General features: G+C 58.6%; 3 protein-coding genes across 13 annotated transcripts in view; all 3 read left to right on the forward strand.

Moving 5' to 3' along the window:
* MAST3 (microtubule associated serine/threonine kinase 3) overlaps positions 1 to 7,446 on the forward strand; it is a 41,793-nt gene extending 34,347 nt beyond the window's left edge. For all 10 annotated transcript variants that reach the window (XM_018051421.1, XM_018051418.1, XM_018051419.1 and 7 more), the window contains 8 exons: positions 240 to 379; positions 901 to 1,145; positions 1,593 to 1,799; positions 2,287 to 2,513; positions 2,745 to 2,867; positions 3,636 to 3,772; positions 3,887 to 4,068; positions 5,082 to 7,446. In XM_018051421.1, coding sequence (XP_017906910.1) covers positions 240 to 379; positions 901 to 1,145; positions 1,593 to 1,799; positions 2,287 to 2,513; positions 2,745 to 2,867; positions 3,636 to 3,772; positions 3,887 to 4,068; positions 5,082 to 5,614 — 1,794 coding nt within the window. In that variant the 3' untranslated portion in view covers positions 5,615 to 7,446. The remainder of the gene's footprint in view (positions 1 to 239; positions 380 to 900; positions 1,146 to 1,592; positions 1,800 to 2,286; positions 2,514 to 2,744; positions 2,868 to 3,635; positions 3,773 to 3,886; positions 4,069 to 5,081) is intronic.
* PIK3R2 (phosphoinositide-3-kinase regulatory subunit 2) lies at positions 8,252 to 20,988 on the forward strand. 2 transcript variants are annotated; one of them, XM_018051424.1, is made up of 17 exons: positions 8,252 to 8,382; positions 10,200 to 10,944; positions 12,624 to 12,779; positions 13,652 to 13,744; positions 14,078 to 14,119; positions 14,225 to 14,356; positions 14,447 to 14,660; positions 15,160 to 15,245; positions 15,395 to 15,503; positions 15,584 to 15,682; positions 15,821 to 16,001; positions 16,106 to 16,231; positions 17,496 to 17,638; positions 17,872 to 18,048; positions 19,025 to 19,096; positions 19,270 to 19,440; positions 19,765 to 20,988. In XM_018051424.1, the coding sequence occupies exons 2-17, from the start codon at positions 10,623 to 10,625 to the stop codon at positions 19,970 to 19,972; spliced, it is 2,331 nt and encodes a 776-aa protein (XP_017906913.1). In that variant the 5' UTR covers positions 8,252 to 8,382; positions 10,200 to 10,622; the 3' UTR covers positions 19,973 to 20,988. The 2 variants fall into 2 exon arrangements, with proteins under 2 accessions (XP_017906913.1, XP_017906914.1); XM_018051425.1 differs by lacking the exon at positions 12,624 to 12,779.
* On the forward strand, positions 23,410 to 26,801 carry IFI30 (IFI30, lysosomal thiol reductase). The gene is made up of 7 exons (XM_018051426.1): positions 23,410 to 23,593; positions 24,591 to 24,773; positions 24,863 to 24,937; positions 25,192 to 25,284; positions 26,108 to 26,260; positions 26,387 to 26,440; positions 26,530 to 26,801. The coding sequence occupies exons 1-7, from the start codon at positions 23,480 to 23,482 to the stop codon at positions 26,590 to 26,592; spliced, it is 735 nt and encodes a 244-aa protein (XP_017906915.1). The 5' UTR covers positions 23,410 to 23,479; the 3' UTR covers positions 26,593 to 26,801.

The following is a 27,963-nucleotide window of genomic DNA, read 5'->3' on the forward strand; positions in this document are numbered from 1 at the left end:
TGCTTATGGGCCTGAGCCCCAAGGGCGGGAAACTTCAGCTGTGGCCCCTTGGTAACCAAGCCTGTCAGAGCCTCAGTCTCTCCATCTGTACAGTAGGCTAAAGACACTGTGTCTTTAAAGAAGTGGTGAGAAAGGATTTGAGGAAATGACTCAGAAGCGTTGGGCATGTAGGAAGCACTCAACTAAGCCATCCCCCAGGGATGCGGTTGTTGTGACTGTTATTTTTAATTGCTTCCCAGGTCTATAGCAGTTCTGAGTTCCTGGCCGCCCAGCCCACCCCGACCTTCGCTGAACGGAGCTTCAGTGAGGACCGGGAGGAAGGGTGGGAGCGCAGCAACGAGGGGGACTATGGGCGCCGGCTGAGCACCACTGAGGTCCGGTAGGTGGGCTGGGGAGTGGAGCCTGCTGGGAGGTGGAGCCACCAAGCCTAACATTGGAAAGAGCTGCCCAGTGGCCCAGTAGAAAAGGGTCAAACATATTGGCCGGTCTATCAGACCCCTGCCAACCTGGCCTCTGTTATCACTCCCTTTGGAGTTGCATTCCTAACCATACTACAGGTAAAAGCATCCATACACCATCATGTTTCTAGGCTTCTGCTTGTTTCCTCTGCCCAGAATGCCCTTTGGTCATGCTCACAAAGTCTTGTTCATCTGTCAAAGTCCAGGCTCAACACAAATAATCAATGTCTGCTTGAGGAGGGGCATTGGAGGCTGAGTTTTGAAAGATGAATAGGAGTTCTCTGGGCAGTCACAGAGGATGGAACAGGCACGGGAGCTCACTTTGTCTTTACAGATCATCTCGGACTCTAGGCTGAGAGTCAAGATGCAGCCACTAGAGGAGACTGGGTGCTCTGGGGTGAGGGCACCGGGCACGTGTGACGCAGGCTGTTCCCCACTACAGGCTGAGATCCTGCACATCTTCTGGTTCCTCTTGCCACTCCTCCTCCTCCCAGCCTGAGAGGGGCCCTAGCCCATCTCTCCTGAACACCATCAGCCTGGACACGATGCCCAAGTTTGCCTTCTCATCAGAGGATGAGGGAGCTGGCCCCGGTCCTGTGGGCCCCAAAAGGCCCATCTTCATTCTGGGGGAGCCCGATGCTCCCCAAGAAGCCACCCCAGTGATACCCAAGCCCTCCAGCCTCTCTGGTAGGTAGAATCCAGGATGGGAGTGGTAGTCTTATGGACAATTTCCCACAGGAGGGACTATTTACGATGGGTTTTGAAGGATAAGTAGGAGTTCTCTAGAGAGAACGTTCACTTGAAAGGCCTCAGTCTAGGGATGATACCCTCAGCTTCAGTGGATCAGGACAGGAGAGAGGAATTGAACTGGGGAGCTCTGAGAGTGGGAGTAGGGATCTAACTGGAATGGGGGGAAAGCTTCGTGAAGGAGGGGACCTGAAGAATGGAGCTTCCCAGGAAGAGCAGTGCAGGAAGGGTGTGCAAGAAAAGCGAACGGCCTGTGTAACAGCCAGGAGACTGGACTGTGTGCATGCCGACCAGGAAGGAAGGGGCTTTGCCTTCTGAGGGCAGAAGGGCCACATGGTAAGCTGGAGGGTGGGGCAGACTAACCCCCGACCGTGTTGTCCCTCACAGCTGACACCGCCGCCCTCAGCCATGCGCGCCTACGAAGCAACAGCACCGGTGCGCGACACTCCACGCCACGGGCCCTGGATGCTGGCCGGGGCCGCCGCCTCGGGAGCCAGAGAGACTCTGCCCCGGAGAAGTCCAGGACCTCCCCCAGCGGAGGCCGCGTGCCCAAGTCAGCCTCGGTGTCCGCCCTGTCGCTCATCATCACAGCAGGTAACGCCCATGGCCCAGCCTTGTCTTGGCGTGCCTGCCCACATCCATTTTTAACCACAGGGTGGAGGCAGTTTTGGCCAGTGGTAGCTGGCAGGGGTCCTTCCAGGTGATGTGGGGGCTGCTGTTTACGGCTGAGCCCAGGAGAGGGGAAGCAGCATGGGGAGGGCACTGGAATTCTTGGCAGTGGGCGCTGCATGTGCCAAGACTCGAAGGGGAGGGAGAGGTGTCTGGGGGCATTGAAGCAGCAGCAAAGCAGCCAGAGTGATCAGTATGGGAACTTCCCTGGTGGTCCAGTGATTAAGACTCTGTGCTCCCACTAGAGGGGGCATGGTTCGACCCCTGGTCAGGGAGCTAAGATCCTACAGGCCACGTGGTGTGGTCAAAAAACAAAAACATTAAACAGCCATCAGTGTGCAGGGGAAGGGGAAGGTGCCTTGTGAGGGGCCCCGCAAGGCATTGACCCCCTCCCTGAACCTTGTCCCTACAGATGATGGCAGCGGTGGCCCCCTCATGAGCCCCCTGTCCCCACGCTCACTGTCCTCTAACCCATCGTCCCGCGACTCCTCTCCAAGCCGAGACCCTTCCCCTGTGTGTGGCAACCTGCGGCCCCCCATCGTCATCCACAGCTCGGGCAAGAAGTACGGCTTCAATCTGCGGGCAATCCGCGTCTACATGGGCGACAGTGACGTCTACACTGTGCACCACGTGGTATGGGTAAGTTGGCCCCAGGATGGGCAGGAACAGCCGGACCTGGTTGGAGTCCGGCCCTGCCCTGGTGCAGGGCTTTCCCTGCAGAGCTGCGTTTGTTAGTCTGGGAAAGCTGGGAAACCAGGCAGAGTGGAAGCATCCGCTTGCTGGGGGCCCGAGGCTGACTCAGCTGGGCTGGGGTCTCTGTCTGTGGGGCCCAGACCACTGACCGCCTGCCCCCTGCTACCCCCACCCCAGAGTGTGGAGGAAGGAAGCCCTGCCCAGGAGGCGGGCCTGCGAGCTGGGGACCTGATCACCCACATCAACGGGGAGTCCGTCCTGGGACTGGTGCACAGGGACGTCGTCGAGCTGTTGCTGAAGGTGCAGCCCTCTCCCCCCTACCCCCCCACCTCCCCCCCGGCCTACCCACAGGGCTCTGAGCCCCCACCCCTGGTCCATCCTCGGAGCACCCTGATCTCCCCGCCCTGCTGCGGTAACCCCCGTGCCCTCCCCTTTGTCTCAGCTGCCTCTTCTGTGTGGTTCTCCCCCTCCAACCACAGCATTCCACTTGGGCCCTGCATTCCTCCTCCCCTCTGCTTCTTTCTTCTCTTTTTCTTCCTTCTTTTTGATTTTTTTGGCCAAGTGGCATGCGGGACCTTAGTTCCCTGAACAGGGATCAAACCCGCACCCCGTGCAGTGGAATCGCCAGTCCTAATCACTGGACAGCCAGGAAAGTCCCAGCTTCCTTCTTTAGCCCCCTTATATCACCCCTCATAGCCACTCCTCCAGGAAGCCCCCTGGGGGCCCCACTCCTGACCTTCCCTCTGGCCCATCTTGACCCTGTGGGGGTAGTATCAGGAGGCCATCTTTGCCTCCTGCCTCCTTGAGGGCTGAGGCCTGGGGGAGGAAAGGTGGGCACAAGTGAGGAGGCGGGCCGCTGGTTGGATAGCTCCTGGGACCAGTGGGTGAGTCGATGGCTCACTGGATGGATGGACAGATGGCACATATCCACCTTTGGCCCAGTGAGTGGGGAGGTCACTAGTTGTGAACTGGGTGGTTAGGATCCAGGGCTTTTGATGGACGAGTAGGTGGGTAGAGGGCTCACCGGCTAGGAGGCACACTGGCGACCCCTCGCCATCCTTCCTGCAGAGTGGCAACAAGATTGCCCTTCGGACCACAGCACTGGAGAACACGTCCATCAAGGTGGGCCCCGCGCGGAAGAACGTGACCAAGGGCCGCATGGCGCGCAGGAGCAAGCGGAGCCGAAGGCGGGAGACACAGGACCGGTGAGCAGTGGGCCGGCCCCTGTGGAGGGTTGATGTAGGATGCATGGTGAGCTTGGGCAGCCCTGGCCACTGGGGGGGCGGGACTTGTGGAGACACTGGATTTCTAACCCCTAGGCGGAAATCGCTCTTCAAGAAGATCTCAAAACAGTCGTCTGTGCTGCACACAAGCCGCAGCTTCTCCTCCGGCCTCCACCAGTCCCTGTCGTCCAGCGAAAGCCTCCCGGGCTCCCCCACCCACAGCCTGTCCCCCAGCCCCACCACACCCTGCCGCAGCCCGGCTCCCGATGCCCCAGCAGGTGGGTGCACACCCCAGAACCACCCTGGGAGGAGGGGCCACACAGGGCTGCAGTGTTTGGCCCAGGGAGGGGGGACGAACAGAGTTGGAAGGATGAAGTGACATGATGAATGACAGTCTCAAAAGCAGCCTGGGGTGGGCAGGGCAGGTGTGAGGGCAGGGAAGGGTGTGTCCAGCAGAAGGGAGCATCATAAGCAGTGGGGGTCTAGACAAGAGGGATGCGAAAGCTAGAGGGAGGCTAGGGAGAGGGGGTTGGGGGATGGATCGAGCCAAAGAGCTGGGCTCAAACTCGGGGGTGGGGGGGGCAGTAGGGAGCCACAGAGAGTGAGTGAGCCAGAGAAGATATGGAAGGATAGTTCTAGAGCAGGAAAGGATGATCCCCCTGAGGTTCCCCAGTCTGTGAGAGACAGCCAGAGATGGACACCCCTGTTTCCACTGGGTTAGCATCAGTCTAGAGGGGAAGAGAGACAGGCTGGGGCAGTCCACAGAGGAAGGCAGGCATCCTAGAGGAGAGCCACAGAGCTGCTCTCCGGAAGCCCTCCCTGCCTTCTGAGGACCCCACTGCTGTCTCTCCCTCTAGCCTGCCCTGACCTCAGGGGGCTGGGAGTATCTGTGCCATCGCTGCCCTCCTTAGACCAGACATCCTCTGAGGCTGAGGCGTAGGGGTGGAGAGTGGGTACAGGCAGAGGCAGGGCCCTTATTGGATAAATTCCTGGACCAGTGGGTGGATGGCTCATGGGATGGACAGATGGACAGTGGACAGGTACCTTTGGCCGAATGATTTGCTGGGATATTTAGATAAGAAGTGGGTGAAAAGGTGCTAGAGCTCTGATGGTTGAATAGGAGTTTACCAGATCTAAGCCAGAGGAAGAACCTGCGCAGACAAAGGGAAAACCAGGCCTGATAGGTGACCACATGCCTGGAAATGATATGGGCTTTGCAGTCAGTCCCAGGACCCCACCTCGAGGCTAGGACATTGAGACTGGTGGCCTGACCCTCCCCTGTCACCCGCAGACACAGCGTCTCCACCCAGTGTATCCCCAAGTTCCAGCAGCCCTGCATCTCCAGCTGCCGCCGGCCACACCCGCCCCAGCTCCCTGCATGGCCTGGCCGCCAAGCTCGGGCCACCTCGCCCCAAAGCCGGCCGCCGCAAGTCCACCAGCAGCATCCCACCCTCCCCACTGGCCTGCCCACTTGTGCCTGCGCCCCCACCCCGCTCACCCTCACCCCTGCCAGGGCACCCGCCTGTGCCTGCCCGATCCCCAAGGCTGCGCCGAGGCCAGTCAGCTGACAAGCTGGGTACAGGTGAGCGACTGGATGGGGATCTGGGGCGCCGCAGCCGCGGGCCGGAGTCTGAGCTGGTGATCATGCGACGGCTGCATCTATCTGAGCGCCGAGACTCCTTCAAGAAGCAAGAGGCCGTGCAGGAGGTGAGCTTTGATGAGCCACTGGAAGAAGCCACTGGGCCACCCACCTTGGTGCCGCAAATTGCCGTGGAGGGCGCTGAGGCTGTGTCAGGAGCCCTTGGACCCTCTGGGAAAGACTAATCTGCTTGGCCTCCCCCTGGCCTGGCAGTCAATGCATTTTCTGTGGAATGTGTTTTCCATAAACTGACACCTGGATGGAGACTGAGCCACCAGCCTCTGACATCTGAAAGAAGAGAGGCCATCACAGTTCTTGCTGGACGGTGTACACAGTGCCTCCTTCATGTTCTGGAGCTGGCCGATCAGGGGTCCGTAGGGGCAGGAATGGGAGACTAGGGTGGCATTGTAAATAGCAGCAGATCCCTGCAACTAATTTATTACTTTTTATAAGCGACAGTCAGACTGAGTCACCACCTTAAGGCGGCTGCCCAGGTCTTGCCCCAGGCACCTGGGACCCATCTGTAAACCCTGCCCCCGCGGGCTGAGAAGGAAGCACTTTGGACAAGTCAACGCGTGTTCATGTTTTATGGTTTTCCCGTTCTTTTAAAGTTTGTGTGTGTGTGTGTTACTTGATCCCATCCCTGACTCAAGACCCATACATTTGAAGGGATGCAGCCTAGCTTATCAGTCCAGGCCCAGTTTGGATGACTTGGAAAGTCTGTAGACAATTCCCCTCCACCACAAAACAAAGTAATTCTGATGATGGACTGGATTCTGCAGGCCACTTGCCACTATCATGGCTTCCATCTCTAGGCCAGCCTTGCTAAAGTCTGCCTCCAGTTCTATAGGCTTAGGGGTTGTGGGAACTGGGGCTTTGATGTATGAGTAGAAGTTCACCAAATATAGACAGAGGAGTCATCCACTTCACAGGCAGACACTGATGCCCCAGGAGGCAGAGGCCTCAAAGGGCACTGCCAGGGTAGGGGAAGAATGTCCACCCTGGACAAGAATTTTTTGTATTTGATGCCTACCAGGGTGAGAACTTGACCATGATGTGTCTGAAACACCCCCTGGGAGGTGCCTTCGATACGTCACAGCCTTGCCGGGATGAAATCTGAATAAGAAAATCCAACTGGGGGGCAGTGAGGCCCAAGTTGCAATCTTGGCTTCACTGGCTCTGGGAAAATGGCTTCCCCACTCTGTGCCTCAGTTTCCTTGTGTTTACAAAACTAATACTAATGACTATTTATTGAGCACCTACTGTATGCCAAGCGCTTTTACTTGTGGCTTCTTCCTCAGTCAGCCTTGAGAAGGCTGGAGGTAGTGTTGTCCTCCCCATAACTAAGGCCTGGCAAGGGGCAAAGACATGCCCCACGCTTTCCTGGTAAGAGTCATGCAGCCAGCCCCTGTCCTGGGCATTGTCAAGGGAGCTGTGGAGAATCTGTTGTCAGATACAGCAGACTCCGATTCCAACCCTCTCCCCTGAAATGCTGTGTGACCCACTGGGCATCTCAGAGCCTCCGTCTTCCACTGGGAGATGGCTAACGTAATGGCTGTGTCCCACAGGATAAGGGCACTTTCCAGGCTCTGCAGCCCACTCTGCGTTCCTTCCGGAGCCACCCACACGGCACTGCCTGGTGTTGGAGCTAGATCAAGGCTGTGCATGATTTTTGCTCCCGCCTTCCATCCTGGAGCTGACTGAATAAAAGCTCACATTTACAAAGAGGAGGTCCGATGTCTGGATTTCTGAGGGGCCGAGAAAAGGGTAAGGGAAGAGTGGGGTGGGGTCGGATGAAAATAGACCCTTGGCTCAAAGTCGCTTGAAGTGGGTTTTGAAGGCTGCTGGGAGCTCACCATTGAGATCCTTCTTGATGCCTTCTCTGATCCAGGTCTCCAGCTACCCTCTCCCGGTTGAGTACCTATCATGGGCTCTGTCCCTAAAAGCTTCCTACAGACACCGTCTGGGCCTTGAAACTGTGATAATGAACAAATAAACCATCTTTGTGACCTTTTTATACTGGTCTTCGCTTGGGCTGTGCCCTAAAATTCCCTTCACCACGTCGGAACCCAGCCTGAGTGCGTTAAGATTACTTTTGAAGTGTTAGGAAGGGTCGGAAACTTTAGCCACGCCCCTTATTTCCGAGTGTCTTCGGCTCTTTCCGGAAACAGTCATACGCCTGCGGGCCGGCATTGGGGTAGTTCTCTCCGCCCGCGAGTTAATTCAGTTGTTTCTAGACGCTCTGGGCTACCATGGAAACCCCGGCTTTGAAGCCTGATCCCTTCTGGGCCCTCAGCTTGTTTCCTGAAACGTTCAGCTTTCTGTGGCGAGCCCGTTCCACCTAAATGCCACCTTCAGTTCCTTGAGCTCAGGGCCACCTCACTTGCTCTCGGGAGCCGTCCCTGCCTCGGCAGTTTCCGGAAGTGGGTAGTCGCCTCTGGATCTAAGTCCTCAGGGCCTCGTTTGGGGCCAAGCACACTTGGTTCTTTCCAGTAAGTTTCCGAAGTTTCGGGGCCCAGCCTGTTTTGCGAGTCCGGCTGGAGAGCGCTCGGCCGTTTCCGGAATCTCAGGCATCTCAGTACAGCCGAGTCTAGCCGGGTCCAGCCTGCGAGTGATTCATCTGATCCGATTGTGTTCGACTGTTTCCGGAAATGATCGGCTGTCTCTGGCCACGTTCCCCCCACGTTCCCCTCCAGTCCCGCGGGAGTACGTTCGGCTCTTTCCGGAAGCAGTCGGCCGTCCTCTGGCCCCGCCTCGGCCCCAGAGCACCCGCCCGGCCCGAATGCACTCGGCCATTTCCGCCGGGGGGCGGGCCCCACCGTTCGGAACCGCGGCGGCAGCGGCGGAGGCGGGGATCCCGCGGCTGCGGCGACGGCGGCCGCGGTGAAGCCACGGGTCTGGCTCGGTTCGGCGTGACGGTGGCCGCGGCGGCTGCGGTGGCGGCTACGACCAGGTAAGTGTGAGCTGTCCGCGTGGCAGGCGGGGTTGAGGGTGCGCTCAGATGCGGGGCGCCCAGGCAGAGTATGGGGCCGCGGTGGAAGCCGGAACGCGAGCAGGGCTGCATCGGGCCCCGCGGGAACTGGGGGCCGCAGGGAGCGAGAGGCCTCGGGCTCGACCTGGCCCTGGTGCAGCCTGCCCTGGAGGATGAGGGTGGAACGGCGAACTGTAGGCAGAGATAAGGGGTTGGAGCCGCGGCCCTGAATTGAGGGAGGCCCTGCCGGGAGGGGGGCGTCGAGCAGTAAAGAGGGGGCGCCCAGGCATTGTGTGGGGCATAGTGGGGTAGTGGGGTGCAAGACGGTAGAGGGTCGACTGCGCTCTGGCCCCCGAGCTGGGCTTCGGGGTCCACGCAGGCCCGAGTGCGCGTTTGCACGCGCGTGAGCGCGCAGGCCCTGCATCCTCCGCCAAGCCCCCAGCCTGGCCCCTCCACCCCGCCTCTTGGATTCGGGGAGCGCTGGTTCCCAGGCGCGCACACCGGGGCGTGTGCAAACGTGTGCACGGCAGGGCGCGGAGGCGGGCAGGCCAGCGGAATCAGGCGGTTTTCTGGACGTCCCTGTCGCTGGGCCTCAGTTTCCCCATCTGTAGAATGGGGGGCCAGGGAGTGGATATGTTGGGGCGTCCCGGAATGTGGAGCTTGTGCTCAGTACTTGGACACCTCTAGCGTTTCCCCGTGGTCGACGGATAAAGCCTGACCCTCTACCTGGCCCCCAAGGCCCTGCCTGGCCTGTGGCTTTCTTAAGGCCACTCTGAACTCTTGACAAGTATTTCTTGCCGTCAAGCCTTTGCCTGTACTAGTCTTTCTGACCAGCGCTCCTCCTGTCCTCTGTGAGGAAACGCCTTTCAGAAAAGCACCGCCCCCCCACCCCACCCCACGCCCAATCTCTCAGGAAGACCCAACCTGCAGGGCTGTGATTGAGACTGTGTCTGTGCTGGGCCGTATCTCCCGAGATTGGTGACTCCTTGGGGGTGATCATTGCCCCTGCATACAGCAGCCACCCGCTTGGCAACTGCAGTGCCCTCCTTCCTGCTACCCTTTCCCAGCTCCATGTCTATTCTGGGGCTAAGGCCCTCTTGGATTCCCACCAACCCTCTTCTGTTTTAAGTACCTACTGTGGGCCTGAAGCTGAGACATGTCAGGGACCCCCCCCCTGCCCCCACAGCGCCCCGTTCTCTCCTCCCCCTGCAGAGATCAGAGATCCATTTGCTTGGACTCACCTTTGCTTGTGCTATGACATCTGCTTGGACTTCATTCCCTATCCCTTTTGGCCCCTGCCGCCTCTTACTGCGCTCAGCCATCCCAGCCCCTCCTCAGGGCTCCACAGCACATTGAACATCATCTCCCATTACACCCTGCACATTACGCTCTGAGCACTCAGGGTTTAACTGGCCATTGGGGATGGATGCATCCTGGGCCTTGTGAAAATGGGCAGCTCTGAGCTTTTCAGTCCTGGCTTCCTGGCCCACTGAATGGTCCAAACAGAGACCTGCCTGCTCTGAGCCTTAGTTTCCCCATCTCTAACAGGGGCGAAGAAGAACTTGTTTACTGAACTTGCAGTGTGCCCAGGGCAGATTCTTGGGAGCTCTGCGCCCAACAACCCCAAGGGAGGGCTATTCACCCATCTTACAGCTGGGGAAACGGAGGCCCAGAGAGGTGCAGGGACTGACCCAGGGGTACCCAGTTAGGGGGCTCTAACCTGGGATTTGGGTTTGGCTCTGAATTGAGGGTGGCAGGAGTTCAAACCGACTCATGCTGCCCCGCCCCTCTCCCCCTAGGTCGGTGTCCCGAGCCGAGCATGGTGACAGCCTGTGCCCTCGGCCCCCTCGCCTGGCGCAGCTGGAAGAGCCGCCAGCCTCGGGAGCCGATGGCCCCCCTCGTGAGGGAGTGAGCAACCTGGCCCCGCCCTACGGATTGAGGGGGGACGCAGCAGCTGAGTGACCTGAGATCAGGCTGCCGACCCCCTCCCACCAGTTGACGAATGGTGGAACAAGCAACGAGGGACCCTTGTTTGGGTCGTGAAATAATGGTGGGAAGCAAAGCGTGAGCATCCCAGGTGGTCGCCTGTAACTTCTTGGTGGAAATCGAAGCCTGAGTCCCCAAGCCCATCCATCGGACCCTCCCGGCCCCCCACCCCGGGCTGATGGGGCCACTGGGGCCCCAAGCAGCCACCTGACCATCCAGACCCCACCCTGCCAGCCATGGCTGGCCCTGAGGGCTTCCAATACCGTGCATTGTACCCATTCCGCCGGGAGCGGCCGGAGGACCTGGAGCTACTTCCGGGTGATGTGCTGGTGGTGAGCAGGGCCGCCCTGCAGGCGCTGGGCGTGGCCGAGGGCAACGAGCGCTGCCCGCAGAGCGTCGGCTGGATGCCTGGCCTCAATGAGCGTACCCGGCAACGCGGTGACTTCCCTGGCACCTATGTGGAGTTCCTGGGGCCCGTGGCCCTGGCCCGGCCTGGCCCTCGCCCACGTGGCCCCCGCCCACTGCCCGCCAGGCCCCGAGACGGGCCCCCTGAGCCAGGTGAGCAGCAGATTGGGCCCCTGGCAGGGATGAGGGAAACCGAGAGTGCCCCCAGACCCTGTTTCCTCTTTCCCATGAGGCGATGGTGCTTCTCCCTGGAGAGGAGGAATGAGGATATCTGATTGGTTGGCAGGTGTCAATTACACTGCTATGGAGGGCTGGGTGCAGTTTGTGGCTGGGCACCCAGAGGCGGACACACGAGCCTCGCCCTGCTCTCACGGGGCTTCTGGTTCAAGAAGTGAGAAAAAGGTGATCAAGTGATGACAGCTGCCAAGAGAAAGACGCCTCTCAGAGAGTAGGGGGAGAAGGCAGCAGACATAGCAAAGACAAAGGCCCTGAGGGAATGTCGCAGCAGGTTCAGGGAGCCAGCCCTGACAAGCGAAGCAGAGTGAAGAAGGGGCCGGGTCCTCCCCTTGGATTTCATGGGGTTGGTTTTGAAGACAATAGGGAGTGTCCAGTAAGATTCAGAGGCTCAATTTAACTTCATCTTGTGGTTTGCAGACGGAATCCCTTGAGAAACCCGCCCCCCTTTGTTGTAACCCTGGTTTTCTGATTTCCAGAATGATGGGAGCCAAAAAGCCCAAAGGTGGGCTACTCAGTCGAGGCCACGCAGCACAGTGGCGTGTGAGGATGCTCCATCCCTTTCAAAGAGACCCTCGGCCACCCCTCCCTCCAAAGAGCGTGCTGGGAGTGGAGAACCAGGGCACTGAACATACATTGTGACTGCATGCCAGGCTGTATGCTGGGCAGGGAAACTGAGGCACAAGTTGTAGGAAGGAGGCCGATGAGTGCTGAGCACCCAGCATGGTCTGCCTCATCACTCATGGTGGCCCTGTGTACACATGGGGAGACCAAGGTGCCAGGAAGTCGAACCACTCGCTCAGGGAGTCACCCAGTGAAGACCAAAGCCTTGAGAGGCACCATGGCCCCTCCCAATGGCCCACCTGGTTTTGTGCCCAAGGGACTCTGATGCCCAAAGAGGGTCAGCCCAGAGTCCCCACTGCATGGAGTGGCATGGCGGGGTGCCGAGGCGGCATGCTGCAGGCTTGGGCTTTGCAGCATCTGGTGTCTCCAGAGCCTGTGCCTGCGTCCCGCCTCAGCCTGGAGGAGCAGGAGGCGGCCCCATCCGGGCTCCCCGCCAGAGTCTGCCTCTCCCCCTGGTAACAGCCGCCTCCCTCCTCTGCCTGGCCTGGGTCCAGCCACCACACACATCCCCACTCCCAGGCGGCCACCCAGCTCCACCCTCCCAGTCTCCCGGGGCCACGTGACATGGGCTAGGGCCAGCCCTCTCCAGGCCTCGGTCTCCTCATCTGGAAATGGGGGGGCGGTATTGGTCCTTTTGTTCAAGCCCTAACCCCCCGAGGACCACTAGGCAACACGCTGTAGCTGCCTGCCTTCCCTCCATGCAGCTCTGCACAGAGAGCTGCGTGCCTAGCCCTGATGTCACCTGGGGCCCCACCGGCCTGTGCATCTAGGGGAGCTTGCTCTTTTCCTGAAACTCAGTTTCTCATCCTTAAAATGGGGGGTGACGCCTATTCTAATGGGATCTCCCTCCCTGCGTTGCAGACAGGCAAATTTCAGAGTGGAGTTTCGGAACTGTGGCCCCCTTACCAGCCGGATGTCACCCACCTCCCCTTGTTTGCTCTTTTTTTTTTTTTTTTTTTGCATTTTTGACACAGCTGGGCCTTTCTGCAGCTCAAGCACCACCTGGCCCATCACTCAGGGAGGCCCCACAGGCCCTGGCTTGCCCCTGCTGTGTGCCAGGGCGTCCCCGCCAAGGGCCAAAGCTGCATCAAATGGTGGCTGTGCCGACAGAGAGCGCCTGAACACAAAAGGTTGGGTGGAGCGAAATGTGGGGCCAGCAGGGGGCTGGGACAGGGAAGGGGGTCAGCATTTTTTAAAAGGGGGGGACATTAAAAAAAATGACTTAGAAAATGGAGAAATTTTCTTGGGATGAGATGTCCTGACTGCGATGAGATATTTTCCTTTTATTCTTTTCAACTGCTTTGTTGTTCCCGCTAAGAAAGGAGACATGATGCCATTGACCAGTTTCTCAGTTGCAGGATCCGAGGCACAGAGAGGGTAGGTCCTGTGCCCGAGGTTGCCCAGCAAGCAACAGCAGAGTCCTAAACCTGCTGATGAGCGTCCTGTGGCTGCTGTAATGAACGGCCACAGCCAGTGGCCGTTCAAACAACGGGAGCATGTTCTCTCATGGTTCTAGAGACCAGAAGTCTAGACCAAGGTGTGGGCAGGGCTGTGCTCTCTCCAGAGACCTTAAGGGAGGAGCTTTCCTTGCTTCTTCCAGCTTTTAGGGGTTCCAGGCATACCTCGGTTTATTGCTACATCACCCCAATCTCTGCCTCTCTCTTCAGATGGCCTTCTCTTATAAAGACACCAGTCCTTGGGTTTAGGACCCCTAATCCAAGATGGTCTCATCGTGAAATCCTTAATTATACCTGAGAGATTAGGGAGTGGACATCTCATTTGGTTGACACTGCTCAACCCACTCCACCTCGCATCTAGTTGTGTGAACTGACCTTTTAAACCCACAAGGTTGTGTCCCACCAGCTCGGCCATCCCAGCTGGGCCTTCCGTCTCCCCCAGGGTGGTGGGCCGGATGCCAGGCCCTTGGGCTGAGACGCAGCAGGCAAAGACTGGGGTGGGGTCCTTCTAGGGACCCTGCCAACACTGTGTCCCCTCCTGCCAGGCCTGACACTCCCTGACCTACCCGAGCAGTTCTCCCCCCCTGATGTGGCTCCCCCTATCCTGGTGAAGCTGGTGGAGGCCATTGAACGGACAGGTGAGCCTTGGCCTAGCTGCAGCCCCTGGATTCTGCTTGCTTGCCTCTGGGGATGGGCAGCTCATCCTCTTCCCGGGGCTCAAGTTGCATGGAGAGGCTGAGTCTGGATGCCCCGGGTCTCCATGTTGAGTTGGGGAAGGAATAACTCCCTAGGGAAGTGGACCCCGTCATAGCATGTGCCCTGCCCTCTGCTACCATCTCCCTCCCCTCCCTCTGCTCTCACCTCTGGGAGGTTGAGTAGCCACCCCAGACCCCACATGGGGTAGAGGCAGCATTTGAGAGCTGGCCTTGGCACCTAGGGTGACCCTGACCTACCCCATCCCTTCCCCCCAGGGTTGGACAGCTACAGGCCTGAGCCACCCACCATGCGCACAGGTGAGGGCAAGCTTCAGTGGGCGAGTGGGAAAGGAACCTGCCCTGGACGGATGTGTCCCGTCCCTGCGCCCGCCTTGTACCGAGGTATCCCCCTTGCACCCACAGACTGGTCCCTGGGTGATGTGGAGCAGTGGGATGCGGCAGCCCTGTCAGAGGGTGTGAAAAGCTTCCTGCTGGCGCTGCCGGCGCCCCTCGTGACACCCGAGGCCGCGGCCGAGGCACACCGAGCCCTGCGGGGTAAATCTGGCGGGAAGCCCGGGCTGGGGAAGGCACTGGGGCAGGCGGGCTCAGGCTCTGTCTCACCCAACCCTGGCCATCTGTCCGCAGAGGCTGCGGGGCCCGTGGGGCCGGCGCTGGAGCCCCCGACGCTGCCACTGCACCACGCGCTCACGCTGCGCTTCCTGCTCCAGCACCTGGGCCGGGTGGCCAGGCGCGCCCCAGCCCCGGGCCCCGCGGTCCGTGCCCTGGGCGCCACCTTCGGGCCGCTGCTGCTGCGCGCGCCGCCGCCGCCCTCTCCGCCGCCAGGGGGCGCGCCCGACGGGTGAGAGGCCGACGCTGGGGGGCGGGGCTGAGTCGTAGCAGAAAGGGGTGGGGCCCTAGAGGAAGGTGTGGCTGGAGACGTAGCCAGAGAGGGGTCTAGGAGGAGGAGAGGAGCGTGGATCCGGGCCCCACGGGGAAGAGGCCAGAGCTGTCGTGATGGGCGGGCTAGGAAAGATAACTGTGGGTGAGACTTGAGCTCCAAGAAGACTCCATCAGGGCTGGGGACAAGGCGAAGGGGCTTGGACCAGAGCAGGCAAGTGGATTGTGTCTGTACTTGCTTTCTGCTTCCCCACCCCGGGTGCTGGACTCCTGTTGTTTGTTGTATGAGCACTTACCCATCGCTTGCTGCATGTACAGAAGCAGTAGTGGGTCTCCCACGCCTGCCCGCAGCATCCACTCTTCTTCCACTCGCGTGCTTTCACACATACCCCCTGCCAGGTGTGCAAGTACGCACAAGGCCATGCGCACACCAGCACTCACCACGCTCCCCTTCCCCCTAGGGCCGAGCCCACCCCCGACTTTCCTGCGCTGCTGGTGGAGAAGCTGCTTCAGGAACACCTGGAGGAGCAGGAGGTTGCCCCCCCAGGTGACCGCCACCCCCTTGGATTAGCTCTTATTGTTGGGGATGAGAATGCTGGCTCGGGGCCCTGCCAGTATCAGCAGGCTCAGTTGCCAGGGGAGCTCACCCTGGTATACAGTTGGTGCTCAATGCGTATTTGTTTTCCTGTCCCCCAGCACTGCCACCAAAACCCCCCAAGACAAAGCCAGCCCCCACAGGCCTGGCCAATGGGGGCAGCCCACCCTCCCTGCAAGATGCCGAGTGGTACTGGGGTGACATCTCCAGGTAGGACTGCTGGGCGGGGCCGCAGAAGCTAAGGGGCAGGGTCTCCCGGCGGGCAGCCCCCATCCCGGCTGTCTCCACAGGGAGGAGGTAAACGAGAAACTGCGGGACACGCCCGACGGCACCTTCCTGGTCCGAGATGCCTCCAGCAAGATCCAGGGAGAGTACACGCTGACCCTCAGGTGGGGGCCCATCCCTTCAAGGAGTCCAGGGGTGAGGGGTGGGAGGGGGCCACTCAGGTCAGAGGACTGGGGGCCGCATGGGCCGTGGCACACGGATGGACCTGCTGCTGGGCACTGACACCCCCTCACCCACCCCAGGAAGGGCGGAAACAACAAGCTGATCAAGGTCTTCCACCGAGACGGGCACTACGGCTTCTCGGAGCCGCTCACCTTCTGCTCTGTCGTGGACCTCATCACCCACTACCGCCATGAGTCACTGGCCCAGTACAACGCCAAGCTGGACACGCGGCTCCTCTACCCGGTGTCCAAGTACCAACAGGTTGGGGGCTGCGGTGGGCGCTGGGGGTGGGGGTTGGCAGTGCCCGACTGGCACTGGGCCTCAGTTTCCCAGGTAGCTTGCCTGATGGCACCGGGTATTCCCAGGACCAGATCGTCAAGGAGGACAGCGTGGAGGCGGTGGGTGCCCAGCTCAAGGTCTACCACCAGCAGTACCAGGACAAGAGCCGCGAGTACGACCAGCTCTACGAGGAGTACACGCGCACCTCCCAGGTACCACTGGCAAGCACACCCCAAGGAGGCCTGGGCACGGAGGGCAGTGCCAAGGTGGCAGTGCCAGACGTCCACTTCCAGGTCACAGAGCAGGCTCTTAGCACCAGGGACTGCCCTGAGGACAGAAATCAGTGCAGTGGTGGTGTAGTTGCTAAGTTGCGTCTGACTCCTGCGATCCCGTGGACTGTAGCCCGCCAGGCTCCTCTGTCCATGGGATTCTCCAGGCAAGAATACTGGAGTGGGTTGCCATTTCCTTCTCCAGAGGATCTTCCCGACCTAGGGATTAAATCCGTGACTCCTGCATTGCAGGCAGATTCTTTACCAACTGAGCTATGAGGGAAGCCCAGAAATCAATATATATGATTCTAAAAGCAAACAAAAACACAGATGAGGAGGTACCAAGCAGCCTCGCGAGCGGCTGAGCCATGGGAGGTGTCTTGGTTGAGCCCCTGGGTCTCAGTCTCCCCGTCTGGAAACTGGGACCATGAGTTTCGGTTCCTTTTCTTTTCCATCCCCTTCAACCTGGATGTTATCAAAATGATGGCAACCACCTCACCGAGAGTTGCCTAAGACAAAGGGTCAGGAGGTCATGGGAAAGAGCAGGAGCAGTATCTTTTAAAAACAGGCAAGTGGGGAAAGGTTTTGTCACTCCAGGACTGTGTTAATAAACTTCTTTTGTAAGTTGAGATGCAAGTTATTCAGACTGAACATCCCATCTCCCTCAGGGAGTTTCTGTCTCCCCTGTAATCTCGGAGCAGTCTCCTTCTTGTCTCCTTTCTAGAGACAGGTTACCTGAGGTTCTGAGTGGACAGGACAACTGTCTGGGATCAGTTAGGAGCATCCTGACCTTGGAAATGGCTTAGGCCCCCTGAGCCTCAGTTTCCCCATTAACAATTCTGACTTTGTATAGGCTGTTGGGAGGTTTGATGAGAGGATGCATGAAAGGGGCTTGGTGCAGCAGCATCTACCCTGAGAAGGAGCTCCATGAATTGTAGCAACTAGATTTATGATTAATTCTCAGCAGCGCTCATGCACCCAGTTGTTTTGAAGATGCCCAAAGGAGAATCTAAAAGAAGAGTGGGTTGGGGTATGTGGGTTTTGAAGGCTGAATAGGAGTTCCTTCGGTGCAGCTGGAGGAACAGTGCACCTGGTGGAGGGACCAGCTTGAGCAATGTCTCCATATCAGAGTGGGGATCTGCCTTTACCTCTCCTGAGGGCCTTGCCGGGAGTCCCAGGAGGTGCTCAGACTTACCCCCTCTTCCAGGAACTGCAGATGAAGCGCACAGCCATCGAAGCCTTCAATGAGACCATCAAGATCTTTGAAGAGCAGGGCCAGACGCAGGAGAAGTGCAGCAAGGAGTATCTGGAGCGCTTCCGACGTGAGGGCAATGAGAAAGAAATGCAGAGGTGAGTGCAGTTCCTCTTCTCTGCCCTGCCGCACCCTGCTCCAACACAGCTCAAGTGGGGAAAGAGAGGAAACAGGGTGGGCAACCTGGGTTCCAGGGGGGAGAGAGGGTCAGTTTAAGTGGACTTTGAAGGATGAATAGGAGTTTACCAGAAAGAGAACTCAGGGAAGCAACCTGTCCAGAGGCTTAGAGACTGGGAGCCAGTGTGAGGCCTCTGAGCCACTCCTCCCACAGGATCCTGCTCAACTCGGAGCGGCTCAAGTCTCGCATTGCTGAGATCCATGAGAGCCGCACAAAGCTGGAGCAGGAGCTGCGGGCACAGGCCTCTGACAACCGAGAGATCGACAAGCGCATGAACAGCCTCAAGCCAGACCTCATGCAGTTGCGCAAGATCCGAGACCAGTACCTTGTGTGAGTGCCTGGCTCTGCGCTCGCCTGGGGGCCCCCCCCGTTAATGCAGGGGCACCTGGAGGGGTGACCTCTGCATGTGTCTCACTCACCTCCACCAGGTAGTCCCATCTACCTCCCTACCCCCTCCTCTGTCCACCAGCCCCCTTCCCCTTTGATCAGGCCCCTCCTGGCCCGCTCAGAAGGGCTCTTGGACTTCCCTGGTGATCCAGCGGACAAGACTCTCTGCTTCCATGGCAGGGGGCACGAGTTTGATCCCTGGCCAAGGAACTAAGCATGGTGCCTCCAAAAAAAGGGGTCCCTGTACAGCAGCTCCATTCAGCCTCAGCTGTGAAATGGTAGCACTGCTGCTACACAGCTGAGTCACTGGGAGCCCCCGACAGGATCCGCTCCATGAATGCCTACTCCGTGACCCGGCATACAGTGCCCAACCTGAGCCCAAGATCCTGTTTCTGAGGCTTCCCCCTCCCACCTGGGCCTTTGACACTTGTGTGCACCCACTGTGCGCTGAGCACCGTGCATACATTAGCTCGCTTGGTCCTCTGAAATATTGTGAAGTTTCCCTTTCGCAGGTGGGGGAAACTAAGGTTCAGAACAGACAGCTGCCATGTGCAAAGGCACACTACGTGCAGCCCCCTGGACTGAGCCTCTGATGCTGATAGCACCTTGTGATGGCACAGTCTGGGGTCTCAAAAAAGTGTTAACAGAAACAATAAATGGGGCGGGGTAAGGGGTGGGGGGACAGCGGAGCGGGGTTCCCTGGCATGCCTGGGGCATCCACCTGGGTTGAAGCTGTCCTTGTCCTGGCCGAGGCTGACCCCTTGTGGCAACCGGGGGTACTGCACCCAAAACCTACTCTGGTCAGCCCTTGCCTCCAGCCTGGCTGGTCAGGACCACGGAGGGCTTGCCTTTCCTATGCTGCAGCCTCTGTTCCCCTCCCAGCCAAGCAGCAGGAGCCCACCTTTCCTCTTCCCTCCAGGTGGCTCACTCAGAAAGGTGCCCGGCAGAAGAAAATCAACGAATGGTTGGGGATCAAGAACGAGACTGAGGAGTGAGTGACCACTTCAGGCGGAGGGTGGAGGGGTGTTCTTAGAGGAGGGGCCGTTTTTGTGGGTTTTGCAGGGTGAATAGGAGTTCACCAGGGAAGGAGCGTTGTCCAGGTGACAGAGGGACCTTGGAGGCTGGTGAGTAAGTGACCAGGGCTCCTCCCTGCCGCCCCCACAGCCAGTACTCACTGATGGAGGATGAGGATGACCTCCCCCACCACGAGGAACGCACATGGTATGTAGGCAAGATCAACCGCACCCAAGCTGAGGAAATGCTGAGTGGCAAGCGGGACGGTACCTTCCTCATCCGTGAGAGCAGCCAGCGGGGTTGCTACGCCTGTTCTGTGGTGTGAGTGCCTGGCCTGGGAACTGAGAATGGCTGAGTGTTGGGAGGGGGATCCACCCATTCCTTCTTAGGGCTCTCATTGAGCACCAGCTGTATGTTCGGCCTTGGGAGACAGTCGGGAAGAACCCCTGGGTTCTTGGGAACAGGGCAGGAAGCTGGGGCAGGATCAAAGCAGGAGATGGCAGGGTCGGGGCCAGATCGGCAGCCAGCACCCAGGAGGTGGGGAAGCAGGGGTCCCGGACGGGGTCACCTGAGAGGAGCCGTGGGGCGGAGTTGGGAAAGCCTGCGAGGGTGGGCGCCCTTCTGACCCAGTCGGGCCCCCCGCAGGGTGGACGGCGATACCAAGCACTGCGTCATCTACCGCACGGCCACGGGCTTCGGCTTCGCGGAGCCCTACAACCTGTACGGGTCCCTGAAGGAGCTCGTCCTCCACTACCAGCACGCCTCCCTGGTGCAGCACAATGACGCGCTGACCGTCACGCTCGCTCACCCCGTGCGCGCCCCCGGGCCTGGGCCCCCGCCCGCTGCTCGCTGAGCAGGCGCGCGCGCCCAGAGCAGAGCCGCGCCGGCCGGAGGCTGCGGTGGCCGCGCATCTGGACCGTCTTTCTAATCTGTCTCTTCCTTGGGTTTCCTCTGCCTGTCTCTTCTTTGTGCATCTCTCCAGGTGTGTCTGCTTTTCTCTTTCTCTCTCTGCAGTTCTGTCTCAGTCTCTCCTCTGTGTCTGCCTCTCTCTCCATCTTTATCTGGGTCTCTTTCTGTCCCCCGATGTCACTCTGTCTCTCTCTAGCTCCATCTGTCCGTCCCCTCTCTCTCTCCCCCCTTCCCCGTCTCTGTGTATCCATGTTGGGGGTCCCGCCTCCCCAACTCCACAGCCCCTGCCCCCATAATCACTGCCCTCCAACGGCTCTGGCCACCCACAACCTTGTGCCCTGTCCCCCACGGGCCTCCAGGGGTCCCCAGAGCCCCACCTGGCTGCACCTGCCGTGTTTACAGAGGCCCCTGGGTTGCGTGGCCCCCGCCTGGGTGCCCCGATTTTTAAGCCATAGACCTGGGGTCAGGGTAGGAAGGAACTTCGCTTGGCCACTTCCAAGAACCTCAGCCGTGACGTCTGGGGCCAGGCGGGACCTGCCCCATAGACCCCAACTTCCCCTTCAAACCCTGAAGTGAAACCCGGCCCCGGGTTGTCCCCACCGTGGGGCTGCTGCCAAGAAGTACCCCTGAAAAAGAAAATAATTAAAAATAAACTCACAGGCTGACCCCAGGCCTCCCAGGAACTGAGGCCACCAGCACCTCTGGGCAGCCGGCACATAACGCTGCCCACAGCACCGTAGTCAACGCAGACTTAAGTCTTCTCCATCATGTTGGGCTCTGATTTTATTTTTCCTTAAGTGTACCTAAAGCCCTCTTTTCTCTCCTCTTTTGGGACGAGAGCCCTGATTTTCTATGCCACCCACGGACCCCAACCCCCTTTTCCTGCCTGTCTGGCTAGGCTGGCAGGCGGGTTTTGTATGGTACGTTGATACTGATATGGATATAAAACATTGAAATCGATGGATGCTTCTGTTTTCAGTGACACACTTTAGCTCTGGGCTGCCAAATGAAGGCTGCCAACCCCTGCCTCCTCCCCCACCTCCCTCCCTATTGCAGTTTAGATTGCTCACGTGCAGAGAAATTGAGACCTGCCTGAGGTCACATGGCAGAGAGGCTCAGACCCCAACCTCTGCTGCAGGGACCCCAGACCATAGCTCCCAGGTTTGAGTTTGAGTTCCTACACTCAGCCACCATCCCTACCTCCAGAAAATCGCCACCCCTCTAATGTGCAGCTTCCTCATGGCCAGGCAGAAAAGACTGTCACACTCCCTCCCATGCCACCCAGAGGGGCCTCCTGTGTCCTGGATCCCCGCAGTGTCAGCCCCTCTCTCCACACCTGTCCGGTGCGGCCTGCTGTGGCTCTAGAGACACTGAGCTGGGTCCTCATGGTGGCACTAACCCAGACTCAGTCACCATTCCCTACCCTCCCCTCACACAGGCCCAAGGCTGCAAACCTCCTCTCCTCCCCAGCCCACCACACCTGTCCGGACCCAATGTGGCTGAGACAGCCCCCAGGGATGGAGTCGCTGTCTGATCCATCTCTCCCCTGGGCTCTCAGAGGGACAGGAGTTACCTTCCTGGGCCTCAAAGCTCTGGTACTCCCCAAGCACTGTCCCCACTTGAGTGACTGACCAGTCAGGAGGCCCCCTCTAAATAACTCCAGCTGACTCTGCCCCCACTGAGGGCTTCACCCACGGCGTGAGTGGAAGCAGGGTAAAGCTCACCTCAGTCCTGTGAGCCCAGCCAGGTGGAGCCTGAGCACAGAAGAGAACGTCCCACATAACCTCTAGCTGGTCTCACACTCAACCAACTGTATCTCCTTGGGAACGTCACCTCCCATCTCCAGTCCCATTTCCTCTTACCAAGTAGGGCCAGCAGTCTCTACTGGGCATCTCTGAGGATTTCATGCTCAAATGGGTGAGGTTACCTTTAGGAATTCCTCCAAATACAGCTGGTGCTTAATACCCACTGGAAAAATTGTAGCAATTATATTTATTGCTATTTCTTCAGCCCAGTACAGGACAGAATACAGACCAAGTTCCCCAAAGCCGTGTCACTTAGCCTTGGAGAAGCTTCACAAAGGAAAGGGGTTCTGCGAAGGGTTCAAAAGAATGAAGTGGGATAGTCCAGCTGTGGGGACTTCAGGGGAACCCCAGCTCCCGAACCTGCTGCTATGAGTGTGGCCATGTGGGCTGGGGTTTCCCCAGAACTGGCGGGGGACATGGGCTGTGGAGCTGGGGGCTGGGCTGATTTCCAGGCAAGGGTGGGGAGCGTTTCCTCTGGTGGGGCCCAAATCTTTGCCTTGCAAAGTCTGAGTGTGTTGGTTCCATCCCCAACACTCCCAGCCTCCAAGCCTTTATCTGGGTTATTCTCTCTGCCCAGTCTGCCGTCCTGCGAACACCTTCCACCCTACCCCCAGCCTGGGGCAATGCTCCCTCTGTTCTGAGCCCTTCATGATAGCTTTAGTCCCTAAACCTCACTTCTCCTGCTTAACAAAAGGAGAAGTCGGGGCTTCATCACCTGAGGTGTCCAGCACAGTCCTGGAGAAAACCTGAGTCTGCCTGATTCCCCTGGATTTGGGTCCTACAGGACCAGTCCCGCATCCCATGTATTAATACAGCATACAGGCTTCAGGTAAGGACTGCTTCAACCCAGGCTTCTCTTCTACCAAAGGAGCTGGCAGAGGGCAGGGGTGCACCCCTCCTCAAGCCCAGGAGAGTAGCTAGAAGGAAGACCAGCTTTCTCTTCCCACCCCCCAGCCAAGGATGGGGGTGCCAAGAGAACTGAGGTGCCGCTCCCAGCACTGGCTTCTGCTTTCTGGCCCTGGCTGTGGTCAAGCCTGAGTCAGCCCCACGAGACCACGCTGTCTGGGTTGGGGAGCCTGAGAGGGGGAGGGGTGAAGCTTGGGAATGAGGAGGGGTATGGGCCAAGCTAGGAGAGGGGGCCTGGCTGCCCACACCAGCGCAAGGGATTACCTCCCATGGGAACACAGGGTAGGGAGGTGGGAGAGTCGGGTCCATGGGCTAGGACTGGGGTGGGGGTGGGGGGCTGCGGGGGGCCCCATAGAGACCTCCTTCCTCTCCACTTCTCTGTTTCTCAGTCTCTAAGCCCCCACCTCACCTCTGCTCAAGGTGCTCAGCCTCAGCTTCACAGGGCTGGGCCGGGGTGATTGCGGGGAAGGGTTGGGGGAGATGGAAGGGCAGCGCGTTGTTCAGGTGACTGGGGTCCCAGCACCTGGCGGGGGGTGGGGGAGGATGGGGCTGGGGTGGGGTTGGGATGGGAAGAAAGACCCAGAGAGAAAAGTGGAGACACCCAGAGGCACCCGCCCGGGCCCCCGAGGGGCGTGGGCACCGGGAGGCGGGTTCCGCCTGGGGGCCGGGCCACCGCCGAGTTAAAGGCGCTTCTTCCCGGGGCCACGGCTCCCCGCCGCCGCGCGTTCGCCGCCGCTGTGATGGCCACGTCGCCTCTCCTGCTCCTGCTGCTGCTGCTGCTGCCGCCGGAGGTCCCCGCCGCAACGCGGTGGCCCTCGCTGGAAGCGCTCCCCGAGGGGGCGGCTCCCTGCCAGGTAGCGTCGGCGACGCGGCGGGCGGGCCAGCCGGGGCCCGCGCCCAGCTGGGGGGCCGGTCGCTCCTCTCCTCCCACCACCCCCCGACTTCGACGGGGACCACCGGGGGCCGGAGAGGATGCTACCCGGGGGGAGGGGGGTGGCGACCCCCTCCCCAACCCCACCCTTCAATCCGGCACTTTGGCCATACTTTCTTTTCCCTTTCGCTTTCCCATCTGGAGTCCGAGTCCCTCCGCTGCCCCCGACCCCATGCTCCCGCAACTCCCTCCTCCCCCCAAGGTGCACCGAGCACCAGCTGTGTACATCTGGAGCGAGAATCAGAGTCCCCTCTTTTAGGCCAGGGGAAGGAATCCCAGACTAGCTGAGCTGCCGGCCCCGGGCCACGGGCATTCATCGAGGGTGCGTTTCGTTCCGGGGAGAGCACGCGTTTTTGTGGTCCGGAGTAAACAGATGCCCGGGAGGCTAAACCACTTGCTCACAGACAAGGCCGCCGGCCACCCCTCAGCTGGAGCCGGAAGTCAGCACCTATTAGGCGCCGCCTCTGCAGTAGCCTTGGGAGGAGTTCAGCGGGCTGGTGGAGAGGAAGAATAAATAAGGAGTCCGAGAGGTGCAGGTCCTTGCTCAGCCCAGGGCCATGGCTCGAGGGGATGAAGTGGCCACAAAGGAGCAGGCGGTGGTGATACACACCCCCGGAAGTCTACCGAGGCGGGTGAAGGCCGTGAATTCTTCCACCCTGTCTCCCCCTGGGTAAGAAGTTTCATCTCCTGGAGGAAAGCAAGCCTTGTGCCTCCATTAACTGCCGACTGTTTGCAAATCTGTGTCACATCCATCTTGCAATCTGGCTGATATTTAGGAAGATTTAGGCTTTCGGTGAAGCCTCAGCATCAGACTCCCACCTGGCAAGGTGGGGAAGGAGTGTGAGATAGAACACCTACGGTCTGCAGCTTCCTTCCTGCCAGAGAGTTTAACTTGACTCACACCCCTTCCTCCCGGGCAGGTCGGTGAGCTGTGCCTGCAGGCATCGCCCCAGAAGCCTGATGTTCCCCTGGTCAACGTGAGCCTCTACTATGAGGCGCTGTGCCCCGGCTGCCGGGAATTCCTGATCCGAGAGCTCTTCCCGACGTGGCTGATGGTGTGGGAAATCCTCAACGTCACCTTGGTGCCCTATGGGAACGCTCAGGTGCCTGGGGACCTGGAAATGGAGGCACGTGGCCACAGGAAAGAGGCCTGGGGAAGGGGGCAGCCAGCACTCACCTCGTTGCTTTTCAGGAAAGAAACGTCAGCGGCAAGTGGGAGTTCACGTGCCAGCATGGTGAGCGGGAGTGCATGCTTAACAAAGTGGAGGTGAGCAGCTCCCCTCTCCCTCAGTTCCCAAGGGAGGGGCACAGAGGCTCTGGTGACTGCCCTGCTAAGGAAGGTGAAATCATGACTCAGAAGGGATTGCAGAGAGCTCTGTCCCTTGCCTGTGAGCCTCCATTTAATTGTGTCTTTGTTCTCTGCTTGATTGGTGGACACCTCGTGATTATTCTTGGGGTGGTCCTTGGGATGGAGGGTGCTCTGAGCCACTCACATCCTTGCCTGCCTGCTTCCACCCCCAGGCCTGCCTGCTGGACCAGCTGAAGCAGAAAATGGCCTTCCTGACCATTGTCTGCCTAGAGGAAATGAATGACATGGAGCAAAACCTGAAGCCGGTGAGTAACACCCCTCATTCAGCCTGGGTTGGGGGTCCCTGGCCTCCCTGCATCCAGACAGACCCAGGCTCAAGTCCTGGCCCCGACTGCCACTCTCTGTGCAGTCCCAGGAATACAGCCTCCTTTCTCAAAGATTCAGTCTCTGAATGGAAGGAACCAAGATCTTCTGCGGGGCTGCCTGATAGATCAGGGAGGGCTTCCTGGACAAGGTGCCTCTGAGCTGGGCTTGGTTGAACAGGAATATACAAGGACACAGACAGTGATCCTCCTCTGGGGTATGGAGATGACACACCTGGCCCACCTCCCTCCCTGGAGGATTATGAAAAAGAACTCCCAAAAGGGTGACTCATCTGCCCTGATTGTTTATTTATTCATCCAGCATCTGGGCCACCCAAGAGACCTAAAGCCTCCCTGAGACACCTCCAAGCCCTGCAGAGTCATAGTGTGGTTGGGGGTGTGCCAAGGAGGAGGGAACACTCAGGAGACTCAGAGGAAGGAGGAGGAAGAGTGTTCCCAGCAGAGGGAACAGCAAGTACGGATGCTCTGGGGAAAATAAAACACTGCAGGGGTGGGGCTGCAGGTCTGGTCTTCTGGGAGGCAGCCTGAGCCCCTGCCCTGGGGGCCTCCACTTAGGCATGTGTTAAGCACTTGCTGTTTAGGAGCCTTGCTGCATTCCTGGAAACCTGACTGTCTCCTGTTGGCAGTAAGGAAGCAGAAACTGGGCTTGGGGGACTGGGGGTTGCTAGAAGGAGGACCGTTGGGGAGATAACAGGGAGGAAGCTGAAGCAATGCCCCTGCTGACCAGCTCGCCACCTGCCCTCAGTGCCTGCAGATCTATGCGCCAAAGGTGTCCCCGGATTCCATCATGGAGTGTGCTAGGGGGAACCGCGGCATGCAGCTCTTGCACTTCAACGCTCAGCTCACGGACGCTCTGCGGCCACCCCACAAATACGTGCCCTGGGTCGTTGTCAATGGGGTAAGAACTCTTGGGGCCCCCCGGCAGGGACCAGGCTGATGGGCATGTACATTGATCTGGGAGGCAGGAGGCAAGGGCCACACTGGGGGCCAGTGGAACTTTTAACCCCCTGTCTTGCTTGTTCAGGAACACATGGAAGACGAGGAACATCTCCTACACCTTGTCTGCCGGTTGTACCAGGTAAGCCAGGCAGGGAATGGAGGGATCTGGTTGGTGGAGGTAGGGTAGGATCTCCTTTCAGGACCCCAACTCATGGCCACCTTCTCCAGGGCCAGAAGCCAGATGTCTGCCAACTCACAGCTGACCTGTCCAAGGAAGTCCACTTGAAGTGACTGACAACCCGTGTCCTGGGAGGGAGCTGGTGCAAGAATGAAATCATACCTGTCCTTGTTTTTGATCCCTGACTCAGCAAAGCCACTACTTCTACCTACTCTACGAAGCCCAGACTCAAAATTCTGCCCCAGGATCAAGAATCTTGCCTTACTGTGAATGGTGCTACATCAAAACTCACTTAATAAACACTTTTGGATTTTGTGATTCAGCAAATCTCCTTTTTCCAGATATGCACAATGCTGGGACTCCTGAGAACCTCCCTGTCCTGGGGATGAAGAGCCAGAGTCCCTAGTCCCATGGGGGCGGGGATGGGCCAGACAGGGAGACACCAGTACTAGAGGAGGCCAGAGGAGAAATGAAGGTTCTTCACAGGAAGGAGAGACATTGGAGCTGGGGTTTTGAAGGGTTACTAGGAGTTCATTAGGCAAAACATATATCTGTTACATCAACACACATCCCTAGCTACTCTTTTTCGCTGCCCCACACTAGGGTGTTATGGGTTAAGCCAGAAGGTGGTAACTGGAATCATGCAAGGCCACAGGTGGGGCAGTGACCTTGTCTGGGGAGTTTGAAAGAATATGTTCACTGGGGAGAAGTCATGGAGTTCCAGGGAAGGGAAACGAGTGTGAAAAGACCCAGACAGCAACGAGATCTGCAGTTAGAGTGCCAGGCGGAGGCATCTAAGAACAACAGGGCATGGATAACTTTCAAAGAAGGGGAAAAAGTCACTGTTCTCACGCTGGTGTGAAATGAATACATGTTACAGATTGTCTTTATTTCATGATTTATGAGGGGCAACTGGTCAGATATTCAAAGAACAAACAGGTTTATAGATCAGGAATATTGATTGGGCAAAACTGACTCACAGGGGCAGAGAAATGATCAGCTTTCCCTTTTTTTGCACCCAGTTTTATGACGTTTTTATAATTTTAATACAGTTGACCCTTGAACAACACAGGCTTGAACTGCATGGATCCGCTTCTACACGGATTTTGTAAAATAATTTTATTTATTTAGTTTTGGCTGAGCTGGGTCTTCGTTGCTGCAGGCAGGCTTCCTCTAGTTGCGGCGAGCTGGGGTCTACTCTTCACGGCAGTACATGGGCCTCTCATTGCAGTGGCTTCTCCTGTCGCCGTGCACAGGCTTGAAGGTGTTCAGGCTTCATTGCGGCTCACAGACTCTAGAGCGCACGCTTGTTGTGGCGCACCGGCTTAGTTGCTGCTCAGCATGTGGGATCTTAATAGACCAGAGATGGAATCAGTGCAAGGCGACTGCAAGGCGGACTCTTATTCAGTGGACCACCAGGGAAACACCCTACGCAGATTTTTTTCCCCCAATAAATATAGTCCTACGTGATCTGGAGTTGGTGT

This window comes from Capra hircus, chromosome 7 (assembly GCF_001704415.2).
Source record: "Capra hircus breed San Clemente chromosome 7, ASM170441v1, whole genome shotgun sequence".
Taxonomy (NCBI): Eukaryota; Metazoa; Chordata; class Mammalia; order Artiodactyla; family Bovidae; genus Capra; species Capra hircus.